The following is a 15,988-nucleotide window of genomic DNA, read 5'->3' as shown; positions in this document are numbered from 1 at the left end:
GGGGTTAGTGGGCTTGGATTTCTGGGTTGACCTCAAAAGAAGCAAGAAATATCTTATAAGTAGATTTGATTTGTTAGACTATTGATTTGGTTGCTTTAACAGAGACAAGATGGAAATTTACTTATCATTTATTTAAAAGTTCAAACTGGAGATCTAGTGTGGAACACTGACTATAGGTAACAATACTGTACTGTTTACTTGAAATTTGCTAAGATTTTAAAAGTGTTCTCACCACAAACAAAAAAAGGGAAAAGAAAGAAAATGGTAACTATGGGAAATGATGGTTATGTTAATGAGCTTTTAGCTTGATTATATTAGCTCGTACCTAGATACAGCCACAAGACTAAGTTTTGGGCAAAGAGATGTAAAAAAGTGAAGGTGGTGGAGGAGGGGTAAATTAGGAGTTTGGGATTAATATATACACACTACTATATATAAAACAGATAAACAGCAAAGACTTACTATATAGCACAGGAAACTATATTCAATCTTATAATAACCTATAATGGAAAAGAATCTGAAAAAGAAGGTACGTAGATGACTTTGCTGTACACCTGAAACTAATACAACATTGTAAATTAACTACTTCAATAAAAGAAAAAAAAGGTAAAAAAAAAAGTCAAGGTGGTAAATTCAGGGTTTTACCCTTAAATGGAAGCGATATTCCTACTTCCCAACTTGTCAGAAGGCAGATATAGCACTGGTAACTTGGTTTGGTTGGAGGGAACTGAGTCCCTGGACCACCTCAAAGATCTGAGCCTCACCACCACCACCAGCCCCAACATACCTGCTTGGATTTTTTTTTTTTTTTTTAGATATAATTGACAAAATTGTTAAGATATTTAAAGTGTACATAATGATGATATAAGTGTACATTGTGAAAGGATTTCACCCATCGGGGCCACTTTTTTGGGGGGCAGCTGAGGACTGGATGCGTTTCTGTTTCAGGCAAAGCATGGCCTCTTTTGCAGGGTGAGAGAGTACCAGGACTTCGGGGGAATTAGTATGTGTAAAGTGAGGCAGGAGGGTTAAACCTTCCCCAAGGAAGGACAGTCTTCAGAGGAAGGAAAGGAGAGGTGCAGGGCTGAGGGCTGCTACTGGCTGTACCACAAAGAGCTATTAGTGACCAGACCAAGGGGCAAACAGCTCTATGGAGAAATATCCAGTGAAATTCCCTCTCTTTCCCACAGTTGACATTTGATAACACTGAAAAGGAAGCCCAAATAAAAGCACTGTAGATTGAGGCCCAAGGGAACACTGGGTGTCCCTGGCTCCAGAATGAAGACTGCCAATGTACTGTGGTTTAATGCTTTGAACTAGAAGTTTGGAAAGCCAACAAAGTGTAGTCGAAGCCAGGACTTTCATGTCATCTAACAGTTACAGGTTATTGGTGCAGTGCCAGATCCCCTAGGGTGATGACACAGGATTCCCCTGGTCAGCTCACTGCCCTGAGGAGAGAAAGACGGGCTCAGTCCATCTCAGGTTACAAGCACGGACTCAGTACGCTTACTGACAGGAGGGGTTTGCTGACTACCCCAGGGATGCTGGGCACCACCGAAGGGTGGTTAGTGGTTTGCCAGGCAGAGAGAAGATAGGGATTGTCTGCAATCCTGTTTGAGGGGCCTGATATCTGAGACAATCTAGAATCTTGTCAAGGGTGTGTCTCAGGCTGAACCCGATAACCTGACCGCACACAGTGCTGGGGGCAGAGGTCTCATTTCAGGGTGGGAACAGGGCAGCTAAATTGGGCTGGCAAGGTGGGTGGGGAGACAGGCAGGAGGGCGCAGGGCATGCTGTGGAAAGCATGGTGTATTTTGCTAAACTAGCGTTGAATGCCATCCTCCGGACAAGGGGGAGTCATCAAAGCAAGAATACGAGTCTGTGTGGAGGTTGTTGAGAGAGGCTCTCTGCGGGGAGAGGTGAGGTTGAGGCGCGTTGGGAGGCTGGCAGTTCGGTTGAGGGAGGTGGAGGCCTTGAAGCGGGGCTCAAGCAGTGGGGAGGGAGAGGGGAAACCCGAATTTCACAGGTAGGATAAGGACTTGTGGTGCTTGAGGGGGAGGAGAGATAAGCCTAGCTCTGGGTGTTCGGTGGAGGGGCGAAGCAGACGGTATTGACCAGGGTCCCGACTCGAGACCAGGCGAGGCCCCAGTGTGCGAGCGCGCGCGTGTGATAGGAAGCACTGAAGAGGGGAGTCGGACTGGACCCGCGCAGTTTTACTCAAGGAACATCCCCGTGGAGAAAAAACCACTTCCTGCCCCTAGCCTTCACTGGCTTCTCCCGCAAAGCCGGGGCGTGGACACAGTCTTCCGGCTGCGTCCGGCCTAGCGGGTTGGGCGGTTGGCCCTCCGGGGTGTGGCCGCCGCGGGCCCCTCCTCCGCGGTCTCCTGGTCGTGGGGGTCGCTCCGGTCTCTGCTCAGGTCTCGGCTCCCGGTCGCACTGCCGCCCGCTGCTCTCCTGCTTTCTGGTAAGGCGGCCGCCCTGTCCCCTTCCTGCCCTCGGGGCCTCTCCCTGCTCGCGCCGTGTCGGGCGGGTCCCGGCCACAGGCAGGGTGCCACAACCCCCAGGCCCTGAGCTCCCCCGGTGCCCCTGCCACGCACATCACCCCCCCACCCCCCCACCGCGGGCGCCCGGGGACAGCGGAGGGACGGCGGCGTCCGGGAGGCCACGTGTCCTTGGGGCCGCGGTGGCGGCGGCGGCGCTGGAACGCGCGGGGGGGTGGGGAGGCGGACGCCACGTGGCCTCTGGGCGAGGGTCGGGGCCCCGGCGTGGTCTGTGAGCCCGCGCCCGCGGGGCCCTGACCCGCGTGTCGCGCGGCCGCAGGACCATGGCCCACACCGAGCGCACCTTCATCGCTGTCAAGCCGGACGGCGTGCAGCGCAGCCTGGTGGGCGAGATCATCAAGCGCTTCGAGCAGAAGGGATTCCGCCTCGTCGCCCTGAAGCTGCTTCAGGTGACGCGCCCCGCTCCCCTCCCCCCGAAGAGCCCGGTCGCGGGTGGTTTCCTTCCCGGCAGCGGCGGTCCCGCGTCTCTCTTCCAAGTCGGAGTCCCCCTTAGCTTTTTTCCCCCCGCGAGAACCCCTTAGCCCTGAGCCCCCTCCCCAGGGCGCCTCGGGCCGCTGACAGACGTCCTTGGAAGGTTAAGCGGCGGTAACGTGACCCGGGCTGCGGGGCCGCTTCCTTGCCTACGCTGCGTGGGGGCCGCGGGCCGCAGGGGGGCAGCAGGGAGTGAGGAAGGCCGCGCCCCGGGCCCACGCGGGGCCACGCAGCCACGGGATGCAGGCTGGAGTCCTTTTGTGCTTTAACTTAATGGTTGAGGAATTTGGTGGAGCGTCCCTTCCTCTGGCCTTTCTCTGCAGACGCCGCTTGGCGTAGGGCAGTAACTTTATTTTCCTCATTAAATTTGGGGCACCGATCTGGACCTTTAAGGGTATCTAAGAACTGAAATTTAAGTCAAGCTCATCAGTGAAGAGGAGGTTGTTCTCATTTAACGTCTGAAATATTTACAACGGCATTGTGAATGGGCCAGAGCATTTGATGTGACTTCTGTCTGGCATGTTTCCTTTGATTGCTGCCAACGCTTAACTTCCTAAAATTCTAAATCCTCAAGCCACCTGCTCTTAGGGATGTAACATCCATAACGTCATTGACGTGAGGGTGCCTTCATGATCAGAACGCTCCTCTGCTAAAATAGCATCAGTTTCATGGTTTGGATGGGATTTTTTAAAAATTCACACCTTATGAATGTGGGCTAAATACATAACTGGACTTTTAGAGAACCTTCCATGTTAACGGGGGTTCTGAGGTTGGGTAGAACCCATTGTTTTTGTTTGAAACTTTCGTTTACTTCCTGATTGGTACCTTTTCAATGCCAGGCCTCTGAGGAACTCCTGAAGGAGCACTACATAGACCTGAAAGACCGCCCATTCTACCCCGGGCTGGTGAAGTACATGGGCTCAGGGCCAGTCGTGGCCATGGTAAGTGCTTGTGGTGGACGAGGGGGAACCAAGGAAAATAAGGGCTAGTAGGTAACGTGGTTTGCTCAGTGCCTGCATGGCCCTTTTTTATCTTTTTATTTATTTAGTGAAAACAACACAACAGAAAAATTCTGGAGGTCAGAAGTCAAAAATCTTCCAGGGCTAAAATGAAGGTTTTAGCAGGGCTGCATTCCTTACAAATGTTCTTGGAGAAAATCTGTTTCTTGCCTTTTCCAGTTTCTGGAGGCCTCCTGCATTCTTTGATTCATAGCCTTATTCTTCCATCTTCAAAACCAGCAGTATCAAATGAAATACTTTTCATGCTGATGTCTTTCTGCCCTGTCTTCCCTCTTCCACTTTTAAGGCTCTTGTGATTTTGTTGGGTGCATCTGGAGTCAGAAGACCTGGCTCTGACACGACTATTTCCATCTCAAACAAGTGACTTGACTCTGTTTTTCCATCTCCTCCCACGCCCCAGGCTTCTGAGTCCCCTCCCCACCTTGCTCTCCTGCCTGTCCCTTTTTAGGTATCTTCCCCAGATACTCCAAATTCCTTGCTTTACAAGTGGAGCCTGCTGGAGTTAGTTTACAGAGCAACTAGGAGCTTGGGAAGAAAAAGGAAGCAAGAAGCAGAACTTACAAAAAGTTCTCTGTAATCCTGTGCTAGAAATGAGGGTCTTCTTCCTGTGGCATTAATGTCCAATTGCAAATGAAAAGAGATAGAGGGTACAATAGGGAGGCAGTGAAATTGTTGAGAAAGATGACCTACTTCCTGTTCCCTGAGGATGACCTTGTCTTTCTGCTCTTCCCTGGAATACACTTTCCTCTTTCATGTCAGTCTTTGCCATGTTTTGCTCTAGCAGTCTTCTGGGATGCCCTTTTCCCTGATCCTGTTTCACTCTGGTCACTTTTCTTTACCCTTTCATCACTGTTTCTTAGAGTTTGTAGCTGCATAAGGATTCTTTAGTCTTGTTAATCTTCATCTCAGCTAGACTGGGAAGTCCCCAAGTTGTGCAGACTTTTTCTCTATCCTAACAATACCCTCAGGATGGAGTATTTTATATCAGCCCTTACTACTACTGGAGTTAGCTGATAATCATGTCACTGATTGATCTGATTGATGTGTGCTGTTAGGTAAGGGTGAGTGAGTGTTTCTAATGGTCCTGAATGGCAGAAATGATGCAATTCCTTCTTCCTGTTGTCAAGGTCTGGGAGGGGCTCAATGTAGTGAAGACCGGGCGAGTAATGCTTGGGGAAACCAATCCAGCAGATTCTAAGCCAGGTACCATTCGTGGGGACTTCTGCATTCAAGTTGGCAGGTAAGTCTCAAGGGACACTGACTTTCCCTTAGAGTCACTAAAATTGGGTTTAAAACAAACATTTTTGGCATATCCGAATTTTAGCAAAATTTAGACTTTTTAAGTTAGGTGGTAGTTACCACTGGATGAAAGCTTTCTTAAATCATTAATTCCCTAGGCTACTTAAAATTTTAACCAAGACATTACAGAAGGTAGCTGCATGTGGTAGGTCCTGTGTGATAGAGCAGAAAATATGGGGGGCGGGCAAGGAAGGGGTTGAGCCTTAGCTCTGCCCTTTGTGGCATTATGTCCATGGGTACGTCACTTTTAGCCTTTTTGGTTCCCTCAGTCATACAAAATCTGTGTAAAGCTTTAGAGTTGTGAGATTAGAGTGGAATGTTGTAAGCATGAATGTCTTGTTTGGGCTTTGCAAATTGGTGTTATAAGAAAATGCAGCCGTGGGGAGGGTATAACAAGCTTAGCATGCACAAGGTCCTGGGTTCAATCCCAAGTACCTCCATTAAAAGATAAGTGAATAAATAAATCTGATTCCCCACCCCCACAAAACCCCCAAAAACATAAAAAAAAAGAAAGAAAGAAAGAAAGAAAAAGCAGCAGAAATGGCCCTTGTTAATGAGTATGTCACATCTAGTCTGGGATTTGGCCTGGCTATTGCTATATTTTTCAAAATTTGAGAAGGAATGTTTTTGTGGCACAGCAATCTTGGGTACAAGCATTGTTTTGAAAACTTGGAAGCAAGTTGAACCAAGGGATGCTTTTGGATCAAGTACTTTTATAGTTGCTTTTAAGAAGAAATAGTTTGGGGTGGTCTGCTTCAAGGGGCAATCAGTCAGCGGAAAAGATCTTCAGTGGCTGCCCTGTTTTATCTATTAAACAGATGTTTGCATTCTTCTTCATAGGAACATCATTCATGGCAGTGACTCAGTAAAAAGTGCTGAGAAAGAAATCAGCCTGTGGTTTAAGCCTGAAGAGTTAGTTGAGTACAAGTCTTCTGCTTTTGACTGGATCTATGAATAAGAGGTGGACAGAGCATCAGTCCCCTTTGGCATCGCTTGATGTGTCCCTGGACACAGCTCTTCATTCCACTGACTTGGAAGCAACAGGATGGAGCTTTCTTTCCTAAAGCATATTTACCAATAAAGCCTTTGGAAACTGGGTGCAGCCTCCCATGATTACTTGTTACTAAGCTGGAAGAAGTGACTTGGTTTCTTGGCTGCTGTAGCATTATCCAGAACTAATTAATCCTGCTTGTTAGGGAAAGATGATCTGATCTTCTCAGCACCTGGTATACTTCCAGACTCTAGGAGAGAAAGAGGTGGGCTGAAGAGGACAAGTATGGGACTGGTTGTGTATCTAAGGTAACTAATAAGGAAATAATGAACATAGTTAAGTATCCCAACCATTTAGTTGATGTAGAAATGCACGTTTGTGTACAAAGAATTTGCTGAAGCTTGCTAAAGTGAAACAAACTAGTCAAGTTGTCTAGATTTACATTTTCATTGACTGCAAACTGGGCAAGTTATGCATGAGAAAGTGGAAGCCCAAAGACATCTGTAAGGTGAAGCTAGTACCATGGGATTAAATGAAAGAACGTGTATAACGTAGTTAACCTAGTGCCTGGCCCATACCTGGTACACAGATCCTCCCTGCAACCCTACCTCCTTCCTTAACTGTTCCCTGGGAGGAGATACTTACCATGCCTGTTTCCTAGGCTAGAAGCAGTGAGTGGTTATGAAATCCACATTGTCTGCTTTTAAGGTTAATTTTGCTGGATTGGCACAGTTGTAAAATGATGTCAATAACACCTATCAATATAAATGATCATCACCTGGAGTCTGGCTTAAAAACTGGAGATAGTAGGAGTATGTGGGTTTGTGAATACCTGTTTTCTGTTCAGAAACTGGTGAAAGCTTTTTATGCCACTTCCATATAAGACTCAACGTTACATTTTGGATGGGTATTGCTGTACTATAAGACAATGAAATATATCAACAGCTTGGTACCAAAAAAGGTCAGTATTCTAGTTTCATGTCAGCAATTGGCCAGACATAACATTTTCTAAATTATTTTTGTTTCAAATTAATTTCATGTTTATATATGCTATGTACTTTCATTACATTAAGTAGAAGTTTGGTTATTAAAATGAGATTCTGGGGCAGGCCTAGGGATCTGCATTTTAATGCCAGGGTGGGCATGATTGCCCTGCACACTGGCTGAGGTACCTGTGTACCTGTGACCAGCAGCAGCAGTAGTTATGTACAGGCTTACTCTGCCAGGGCAGTCTTCACAACTCTTGAAGAGGTTGGTACTAGTGTCCCATTTCACAACTGAGCAAACAGCCAAGTTACAGAGCTAACAAGATTCCAATGTAAGCAGCTGGCTTTAGACTATCTCTTGGCCACGATGCTTTACTGCCTTCATACTTTTCTGAATGATGTGATAAAGCTGTGAGTTTGGAGGGTGAATGAAGTCAAATTTGGAGTGGTGAGAGCTGAGGGGAAGGATGTGGAAGTTAGCACCTAATTTGGGAGAACTGAGAGGAAGGGTGGACCATGGTGAGAGAGTACTCTGGAGTAAGGCTGGGTTTTGGGACCTAATCTTATATGCATCAGCTGGGTGTGTGAAAGTGGACAACTCATTCAGAACCTTTTGTGCTTTCAACAGAACTGTATCTTCAACACATAGTAAGTGCATTATTTAAAATGCATTACTTTTACATAATTGGTGTCAACAGGCAAGCCCTACTTTGGCCTGCTTGTAAGGCTTGGAATTCTTAACAGGCGAAAAAGACCCAGTCTCAGTAACAGTCTAGAAAGGAAGCAGTTTAACTGTTCTCCCTGTCTCCCAAGGCTGGATAAACACAGGGCTAGGAAGTCATTTGTTTGGGGGAGACATTTCTTCCTCTTAAAACATTCTGGGCATAAAGCAAGCTAGGAAACTAGTTTCCCAAGAGGTACATAATGGTTTAAAGAAGAATGTACATGTCAAAGCTCATGGGCTAGTAATTGAGGCCAACTTGGGAACTGCAATTTACTAGGGCAACCGTTCAAGCCATTTAGGAAGCATGGCAGAAATTAGGTTCTCTTTTTCTTGGAATGTGTTATATTTTTCTCAAGTGTAATGAAATTAACCCCTGAAGAGACCCAATCCATCTCATTACTACTTAACAGCCATAAAATTCTCTACAAAGTCCTTTTGCAGTAAAAGTTGAATCATCTTCCACAGAATCAGCTGTTGGTGAAGGAGGGTGTCTTTGCATTCCCTCTTAATGTAAACAGCAAGAGCCAGCTGGGATAATTCATTTACAACCTGTGAACTCTGCTGCTGAGGTTATGAGAGCTGAAAAAAACAAAGAGCAAGCATGCCAACCCTGAAACACCACGTTCTGACTTAAGTGATTTCATTTCCCCACAAGTGGTCCGCACTCACTTCTGCTCCTGCCGTGGTTCCTGCCTCTTCCCTCTATGTGAGATCCTGGCTCAAATGCAACGATGGCCATAGATCCCCCCCATATTCTCTTCTTCCCTTGTCCCATAGTAAATTTCTCCTCAATCGTGCTGGCTTCACCTTATGAGAGTACAAGTTTTGTGTGGAAGGAACTGGTCTGACTTTCCCAGGAAAGTCAGTTCCTTTGGTTGCTTATAGAAGGCACTCAATATTTTTAATAAAAAAGGAAACCCTTCAAATACCAAAGCATATTAAAGAACTGCTTACATACAGCTTAACTTTAACGTTTTATTTTGTGTAAAAAAGGGCAAATTTAGTGAGTTATTTTCATCTTGTACACAAAGTTATAATTTTAATGCTTTTCACATCCATGCTGAAAATTTGCAATTTGGTAAAAATGAAAGGAACATAAATTTTTCCAAAGGAATTTTTCACGCCATTATATACACTTTCATGAGAAAGTTTCAAACACTTTCTCAATGATCACAAGTTACCAAGAAAATAAAAGATTAAATTTGTACAGATATTGATCTATATATCAAATACATACAGAAATGATGTAAAAACCTTATGCAGTTTACTTTGACCTCTGTCCTCAAAAGATTTGCCCAGGGACAGATGCTTTTCTTTTGTATAAATGACTGTGGCTTCATTTAAAATATGAAAATCAAAGGAAGAAACCCAGTTTAATCACAGTATTTTTAAAATCCCTTCCCAATAGTAAAGGATCATTACCAAATATATAGCACCATAATACAAATATTGACGGGAGAGGGTATTCACATCACGCAAAATTAATAATAATAAAAACAAACAAACACTGAAAACCCGTGTTAGTATCCGTAGAATAAGAAGTTGATAACAGCTTTAGCTTTCCTCATACACAGCAAGGAAAAGGTTAAAGAGTTTAAACTACCAAAAATCCCCAAATAATCCTAATAGGAAAAAACAAACAAACCGAAGGTCAGCAGTACATGTGAACCGTAAAAGAGAATGGGGCTATTGAGTTGTACACTTGGAGTTGTGGCTAAGACATACTATGTCTCCTCTGCATCAACTCATTTTCTGTTCATCGGCAGTAGGAGTTAAGAGTCTGAAATAATGAAGAGGGCTTCAGATTGTGTTTAGACTGTAGGAAGTCCTTACCAACCTTTAACTGTTGGTCACGGGATTAAGACAGAAACACTTCATAAATAGGTGGGAAATTAAAAAACACTCAGAACCTGGTTTTGCTGTAGAACTGGAAGCTTAACAACCTGGCTCCAAATGAGCATTTCACAGAACTAATTACCAGGCTCCAAATCAAATCCCTCTTGGTTTATTCAGTTCCCCATTGAGCCCCTAAGCCAAGGCTATTGTTAGAGCACTCGATACAACCGGCTTCTCGTGCCCATATCATGGAATCAGAGTCCTGGGTTTAATTCACTGCGCCTGAGAATAAAGACTGTTGTAACCCTTGCTTTGGAAGTCTTCCAGGCTTTAAGTTTATGGGAAGATTCTTAAAAGTTAAAGATCTGGGAAGTGTGAGGATGTCACATTTACAGTAGGTCCCTCTCAGTAATGTTAAGATAAATATCCAGTAATTTAACAGCTGAATTCACATATATTTGACACATGAGAATCAACTCAGTGTTGATATGATCTGCATTTCTGCCCCTAAAGAGTCAGTATTAAGAAACGTTGACATGCGATTCCATACATTCTTATACTATAAAGTAACAAATTTTACTTCCAGTAGCAACTACAAAACCTTATGATATTAACCCCTCTTGCATAGAATGAGGTAAACTTGTGCATATTACCAATGCTATTATTCCCAAAAGTAGAGCAATATTTTAGAAAATAAATTGCTGGTTTTTAATGTTCTATGCATTTTAAAATTCAAACAAAAATCTTACCTAAAATGGTCTCCTGGGGCTTTCCATAAACATCTTTTAAAGCATTCCATAGGCTGAAGGACTGTAGAGGTTAATCATTTTGATTAATTTCTAATTAGCCCTACCTATATTCCAGAGGAGATGGAATTACCACTCTGAAGAGGCCAGGCTAAGACCCAGAAGCATTTCTAGAACGGATGCAATTAATTCCTGAGAGTTTAGTTTATGAACCTCACTGGTAAATGCTACAGCTCTCTCATTCAGTCACAACTCAGAAAGTTAGAAAAATGCAGAGAGCAAACCTTTCACCAATTTACCCTTATATCCTTTTTTTTTTTTTTAAAGGAAGCCAGGTGAATTTTAAAATAGGGAATGTTCAAAATGGTCCAAATTGTCATTACCGTTGAAATTAATTCTGAATACAATAAGACAATTTATGCTACATGTATATGTGTAAATATATATGTGGAATTTTAAGAAAATTAGATTCTCTTTCAAATTAGTTTTCTAACAAATCCAGGATAGTTAAAAGCACAGCTGGAATGATTTTGAAATCTAAACTTATTTTGACTTTAAACAAGTGTTAATTTGATTCTCCCGGTAATACAGAACACGTGTTTTTGGGTGTGGTCATACCAAGTATTATCTCACAGATGAAGGGAAATGGCAGAGAACTGATCAGAATCCCTTTTGTGGGGCATTTTGTAGTAAGGAAAATAAGACAAACTTAGGACAATATTGCATTTTCCCCAGCCCCTCAACATGTAGACTGAAATCCTGTATATCTTGTCAACCATTCCAGTTTAACACTTTAGTGTTAGGATAATTTGAATCATTTTTTAATTAAAAGAGAACGTATAAAAGTATCCAGAGTTCATCCAGTTTCATAAAGAACTCTAAACAAATTTTCACAGAATGAAAAACATTTCTGTACAAATATTTAAAATGGGCTGCAATAAAATGCCAACAAGCAGAATTACCCTTCCGTGATCTATGTGGTGACGAGCCCTCCACGAGGGGGTTCAGTTGCATATTCTGCAGCAGAGGAAGCTGAAGATGTGACTGGCCTAACTTCTAAAATCCCAAAATCTCCCAACAGGTACCAAAAAGGTTCATTTGTAATGACAGTTCATTTGCATTTACAACTATATCCTTCTTAAATCATTTCCTTCAATCCTGCTACCTAAACTTTAATCTTACCAAAAAAGTTAGAATTTCAGTTCTTGTTAACAATGCACATAAATCCAAACTTGGAAAATATTACAAAATTCTTTCAAAAGCTTCAAATACAACACAAAAATTGTCCATCTTTATAAATTGAAAAATTTCCCCCCACGGCTAAAATAGTTTCCCCACCCACTTGAAAAATCTGGAACTGAAATTTTCTATGTTTAGCAAAATGTCCCAGTAGAATAGCCCCGCTGTACAGCTTGATTGATTATAAATCAGTCCTGTGTAAAATTCTTTCCCTCCCACCCTCAGTTTCTGAGCCACCTCAGGGCTCTTGTTTGATGTAGAAGTTGGCAGAGCCATTGCTTTCCTGATCAGATGCTCCTTGGAGGAAATTATAATCCTCTCCATCTATCAACTCCTCCTTTAGCTGCAATGTAGTCACTGCAAGAAAGAGATAAATGTACAAGATGCTATTAAGCCTTTCCGGAATGAATATTGATTGCTTTTAATCTTCACGTTCCATCAGCTTTACAGTTAATAAGGTTTCTTCATGTCTTCAATAACTCTTTAAAATTACCCCCTCCCCAAAGTATGAGCATTTAATTAACTTTAATTTTCAAAGTACATTAGCAGTTAAGCAAAATTCTGAAAAGGAACAATACTGCATATTGAACACTGCACAATGGGCCTTGTCAATGAAGGTCCTCGTCAATGAAATGTTTGAGGTAATAGTGATCACTAATTTTACTAGAATAATTAGAATTTTTCTTCTGATTACATATTCACTTTTATGTCAAGGTCTACAATGACATTATTTCTTAGATGGCTCTGAACTAGAATAAGTAACATAATAAATATGTGTTAAATGTATTATCTCCAAGGAGTACCTTTGTTAAAAGACTCTTCAGAAAAAAAAGATATAAATCTGATAATATTAAAATAGTATTATAAATAACATAAATATATTATTTATAATATAAATATAATGCAAATATATAAACAATTTATATATTCATAAAAATAATAAATCTGATATTAGATAAGCACCTATATTAAAATTAAAATCAAGAAAAACTTAAGTAATCATTTGGGGTAAAATAAAAATTGACTGACATCAGCAATGTGAAAATCATTGGTATAAAACGGCTAACTTTACCAATAAGATCACATAACAGTAGTACTGCCTGTCTGAGTTCTTATCTGATGACTTCTTTTTAAATGAAAACAAATGACAATATAGGCAGTCCTCAATTTATTCAGGGCACATTCCAGTAAGTCTTCATTTTTACAGACAACTGTTTTTCAGTTTCTAGTATTTTCAGCGGGGTTTAGGTTTCTTGGTATCCACTGAAGTCATGCTAGTTGGAATTTGTAGTGACAGGAGGGCTTTTTTCTAATGCATGGGCAAGCAAGAAAAGAAAGGAATTCTTTCTTTGCTAGTTCCAGCCCTGGTCTTAACAAAAAATTAGGCTGTTTAATTCTGAGATTTTCCTCTCTCTTTTTATAAATCTCAGTTACTGTCCCTTAACACAATTAGCCAGTAACTTCAGATTGCCTGTAAGTTCTTTCCCTGAAGCCCACCCCCTACTTCCTATAAAACTCCTCCCTTCAAAAGAACTACTTCCCTACTTTCTAAATGAAAATGATCTCAGCTAGGTATGAAACATTAGTCTTAGTAACTGCCAACTCTCAGAGAATGTGTTTAGGTTTCTTAAGAAATTATTGTTTAACCACAATCGAGTTGGTAAAGTTTCAAATAATTTAAAGATCAAGTGATCTCTTTTGTATTGTTTGATGAGGGGGAGGTAATTAGGTTTATTCACTAATTTCTGCTTGGAGGACACTGGGGATTGAACACTGCTTGGAGGACCTCTTGCGTGCTAAGTACGTGCTCTACCACTTGAGCTATACCCCTCCCCTCAAGAGCAAGTGGTCTTTTATGCTCGTGTACTCACTGGGATCCTGTGGTGAGTAATGCTAACTTTCTTCTTCAATTTCTTAAGCACACAGATCTACTATATCAGAGGTCACAGACTCTGCGTTTCCCTCCCACACCTCGGCCCTGTGGTTCTTTTAAATTTGACTGAGTATTTTGCAACAAGAGATTTCATAAAAAGCCCTGAAAAGTAGGGAGACTTGTTAACAAGAGACTAGCATTCTTGAAGGACTATTATAGTGGGAACCAACTGGCTGCCACACCCTGGCTGGGTAGCTAAGACCTCCCTCTGCACAATGTGTGACTCTCACTAACACTGGTTGTGTTACTCATTGAGCAACCAACTTGTCTGCTTCCTGCAGGCACTGGTTCCAAAGGAAAGGTGAAAACAATTATTTTTCTTTACTATGGATCTTTTCATTACAATTGGACCAAGAGGAAGAAGATATATATGGAATGTAAATTGGGAACTGCTCATATGAGAAAAAATGTCAGTTTATGAGAAGAATTAAGACTCAAAAGAGTATTTAGATGAGCAGTAAGCCAATTAAGTTTTCATGAGCAATTAACTCGACAGTGTCACCATGTGGAACAGTATTAAAATGGCTACACTTTAACAGTCAAATAGTGATAGAAAAATACTTCATCTCGATTTTAGTTACAAAAGATTAGTTTCAAAAATAGTGGTCTTGGGAGTGGGTAGCTCAGTGGTAGAGCTCATGCTTAGCATGCACAAGGTCGTGGGCTCAATCTCCAGTATCTCAATTAAAAATTTCTTTTAAAAAAAGGCCTTTGACATCTTATTTAATAATTTAAAGAATAAGCTTTTGAGATATGCTAATTCATTTTATTTTGGTACTTGTTTTGGTAATGGTGTTAAAAAAATTAATAGCCCAAAGACAGAAAAGTGAATACATTAAGCCTATAATAATAGCAAAACAAACACCAAACTGTTGAAAGATAAAGCAAACATAACTGTGCTTGCTTTCTTTAAAAAATTACTTAATAAAAAAGCTTTTATGGAGGATATCAAGCATATAATGGTTATCCTTCAAATCAAACCAACATGCATTAATTGTTAAAGACATTTGAATAATACCGTGAAAATAAACACATGGAAACAGAAAAAACTCCAAGTTTCATTAAAGGTGCAGTACCCACAATAAAAGGTTGATTAAAACAGTATCTGTTGTATGATGATCAGATGGCCAAATGAATGAGGAAAGAATTACTGTGCTTCCAGACCAAACATGTTCCACTCAAACAGATGTTTGTTTTTAAATGTAAGAAAAGTAAGTTGAGATTCTAAATTAGCACAGCCTGAAACTATTTGTATTTATTATGAACAACAAATTTCTGACTCATGCTTCTACTCATGTTGAAATACGGAAACAATGTGCTTAAAAAAAAGTAACTCAAGAGAAAGGTGAAACACTCACTCAGATGTGGAATGTTTTAATGCAAAGTTTCATTGTTTTCATGGAACCTAAGATAAAGCCTGTCTGGTATCTTGACATTTATCATTTCTCCTTTACAGGCCTTATTCTCAATGAAGGATGGATAAAATTAAATAGGTCCTGTGGCTGCATGTTACTTTCTATATAAATGCATTTTCTTGGCTCTGTTTTTAAAAGGAAGTCACTTTGCTGATTCTAATCACTAACATTTCAGGAGATAAGTTGACAGAAATCACATTTTCCTAGTTAGAAGTCCATAAATAGTAAACTCTCTCAAAAGCTAATCAAACTGTAGCTTTTACATAGTTAAGACAGCAACGCAGTCCCTGCATAGATTTGCCAGAGTAAAATCACACCGAATCCCACAAGTTGTGCCCCCTGCTCAGAAGACACACAACAGACACGAGTGGAAAAGGAAGTCACTTAGAAGGCCTTGTAGTTTCCACCCTGTTCGTCTACTCTTAAGTTCCTGGGTTTTGCCAATCCTAAAAGTCAAATTCTCTCTCAAAACATGACACACGCCTTCAAAATCAGTCTAATGCTTAAAGAAAATACAACTACAATTAAAAAAAATTCAAGTATATTCAGAGCTCACAATATTTATACTTACTTACTTAGGTTACAGAGAACTTTCATAATATCAACTACAAAAAGAAAAAAGTTAAAAAGGCAAACAAGAGAAGAAGCTGAAATGCTATTTAGATACACTTTGAAGGTATCTCCATCACAGGGCAGATAAACTTGGATTTGCAGTCCTAATCTATTTCTTATACAAAAGAGGTAGTTATTTTCTTTAGATATAAAGAT

At 41.3% G+C, this 15,988-nt stretch overlaps 2 protein-coding genes across 8 annotated transcripts in view; one reads left to right on the top strand and one right to left on the bottom strand.

Annotated features, from left to right (window-relative positions):
- Positions 1-2,306: 2,306 nt before the first annotated feature.
- LOC105097739 (nucleoside diphosphate kinase B) lies at positions 2,307-6,447 on the top strand. The gene is made up of 5 exons (XM_031469620.2): positions 2,307-2,464; positions 2,821-2,950; positions 3,872-3,973; positions 5,179-5,291; positions 6,191-6,447. The coding sequence occupies exons 2-5, from the start codon at positions 2,825-2,827 to the stop codon at positions 6,306-6,308; spliced, it is 459 nt and encodes a 152-aa protein (XP_031325480.1). The 5' UTR covers positions 2,307-2,464; positions 2,821-2,824; the 3' UTR covers positions 6,309-6,447.
- Positions 6,448-9,012: 2,565 nt separating this feature from the next.
- MBTD1 (mbt domain containing 1) overlaps positions 9,013-15,988 on the bottom strand; it is a 61,940-nt gene continuing 54,964 nt past the window's right edge. For 6 of the 7 annotated variants that reach the window (XM_064496099.1, XM_064496097.1, XM_064496096.1 and 3 more), the window contains one exon: positions 9,013-12,229. In XM_064496099.1, the coding sequence (XP_064352169.1) occupies positions 12,111-12,229 (119 nt within the window). In that variant the 3' untranslated portion in view covers positions 9,013-12,110. The remainder of the gene's footprint in view (positions 12,230-15,988) is intronic. The other variant, XR_010384682.1, reaches the window with a different exon arrangement.

Source organism: Camelus dromedarius, chromosome 16 (genome assembly GCF_036321535.1).
Source record: "Camelus dromedarius isolate mCamDro1 chromosome 16, mCamDro1.pat, whole genome shotgun sequence".
Taxonomy (NCBI): domain Eukaryota; kingdom Metazoa; phylum Chordata; class Mammalia; order Artiodactyla; family Camelidae; genus Camelus; species Camelus dromedarius.
This window is presented reverse-complemented; position numbering and strand designations above follow the sequence as displayed.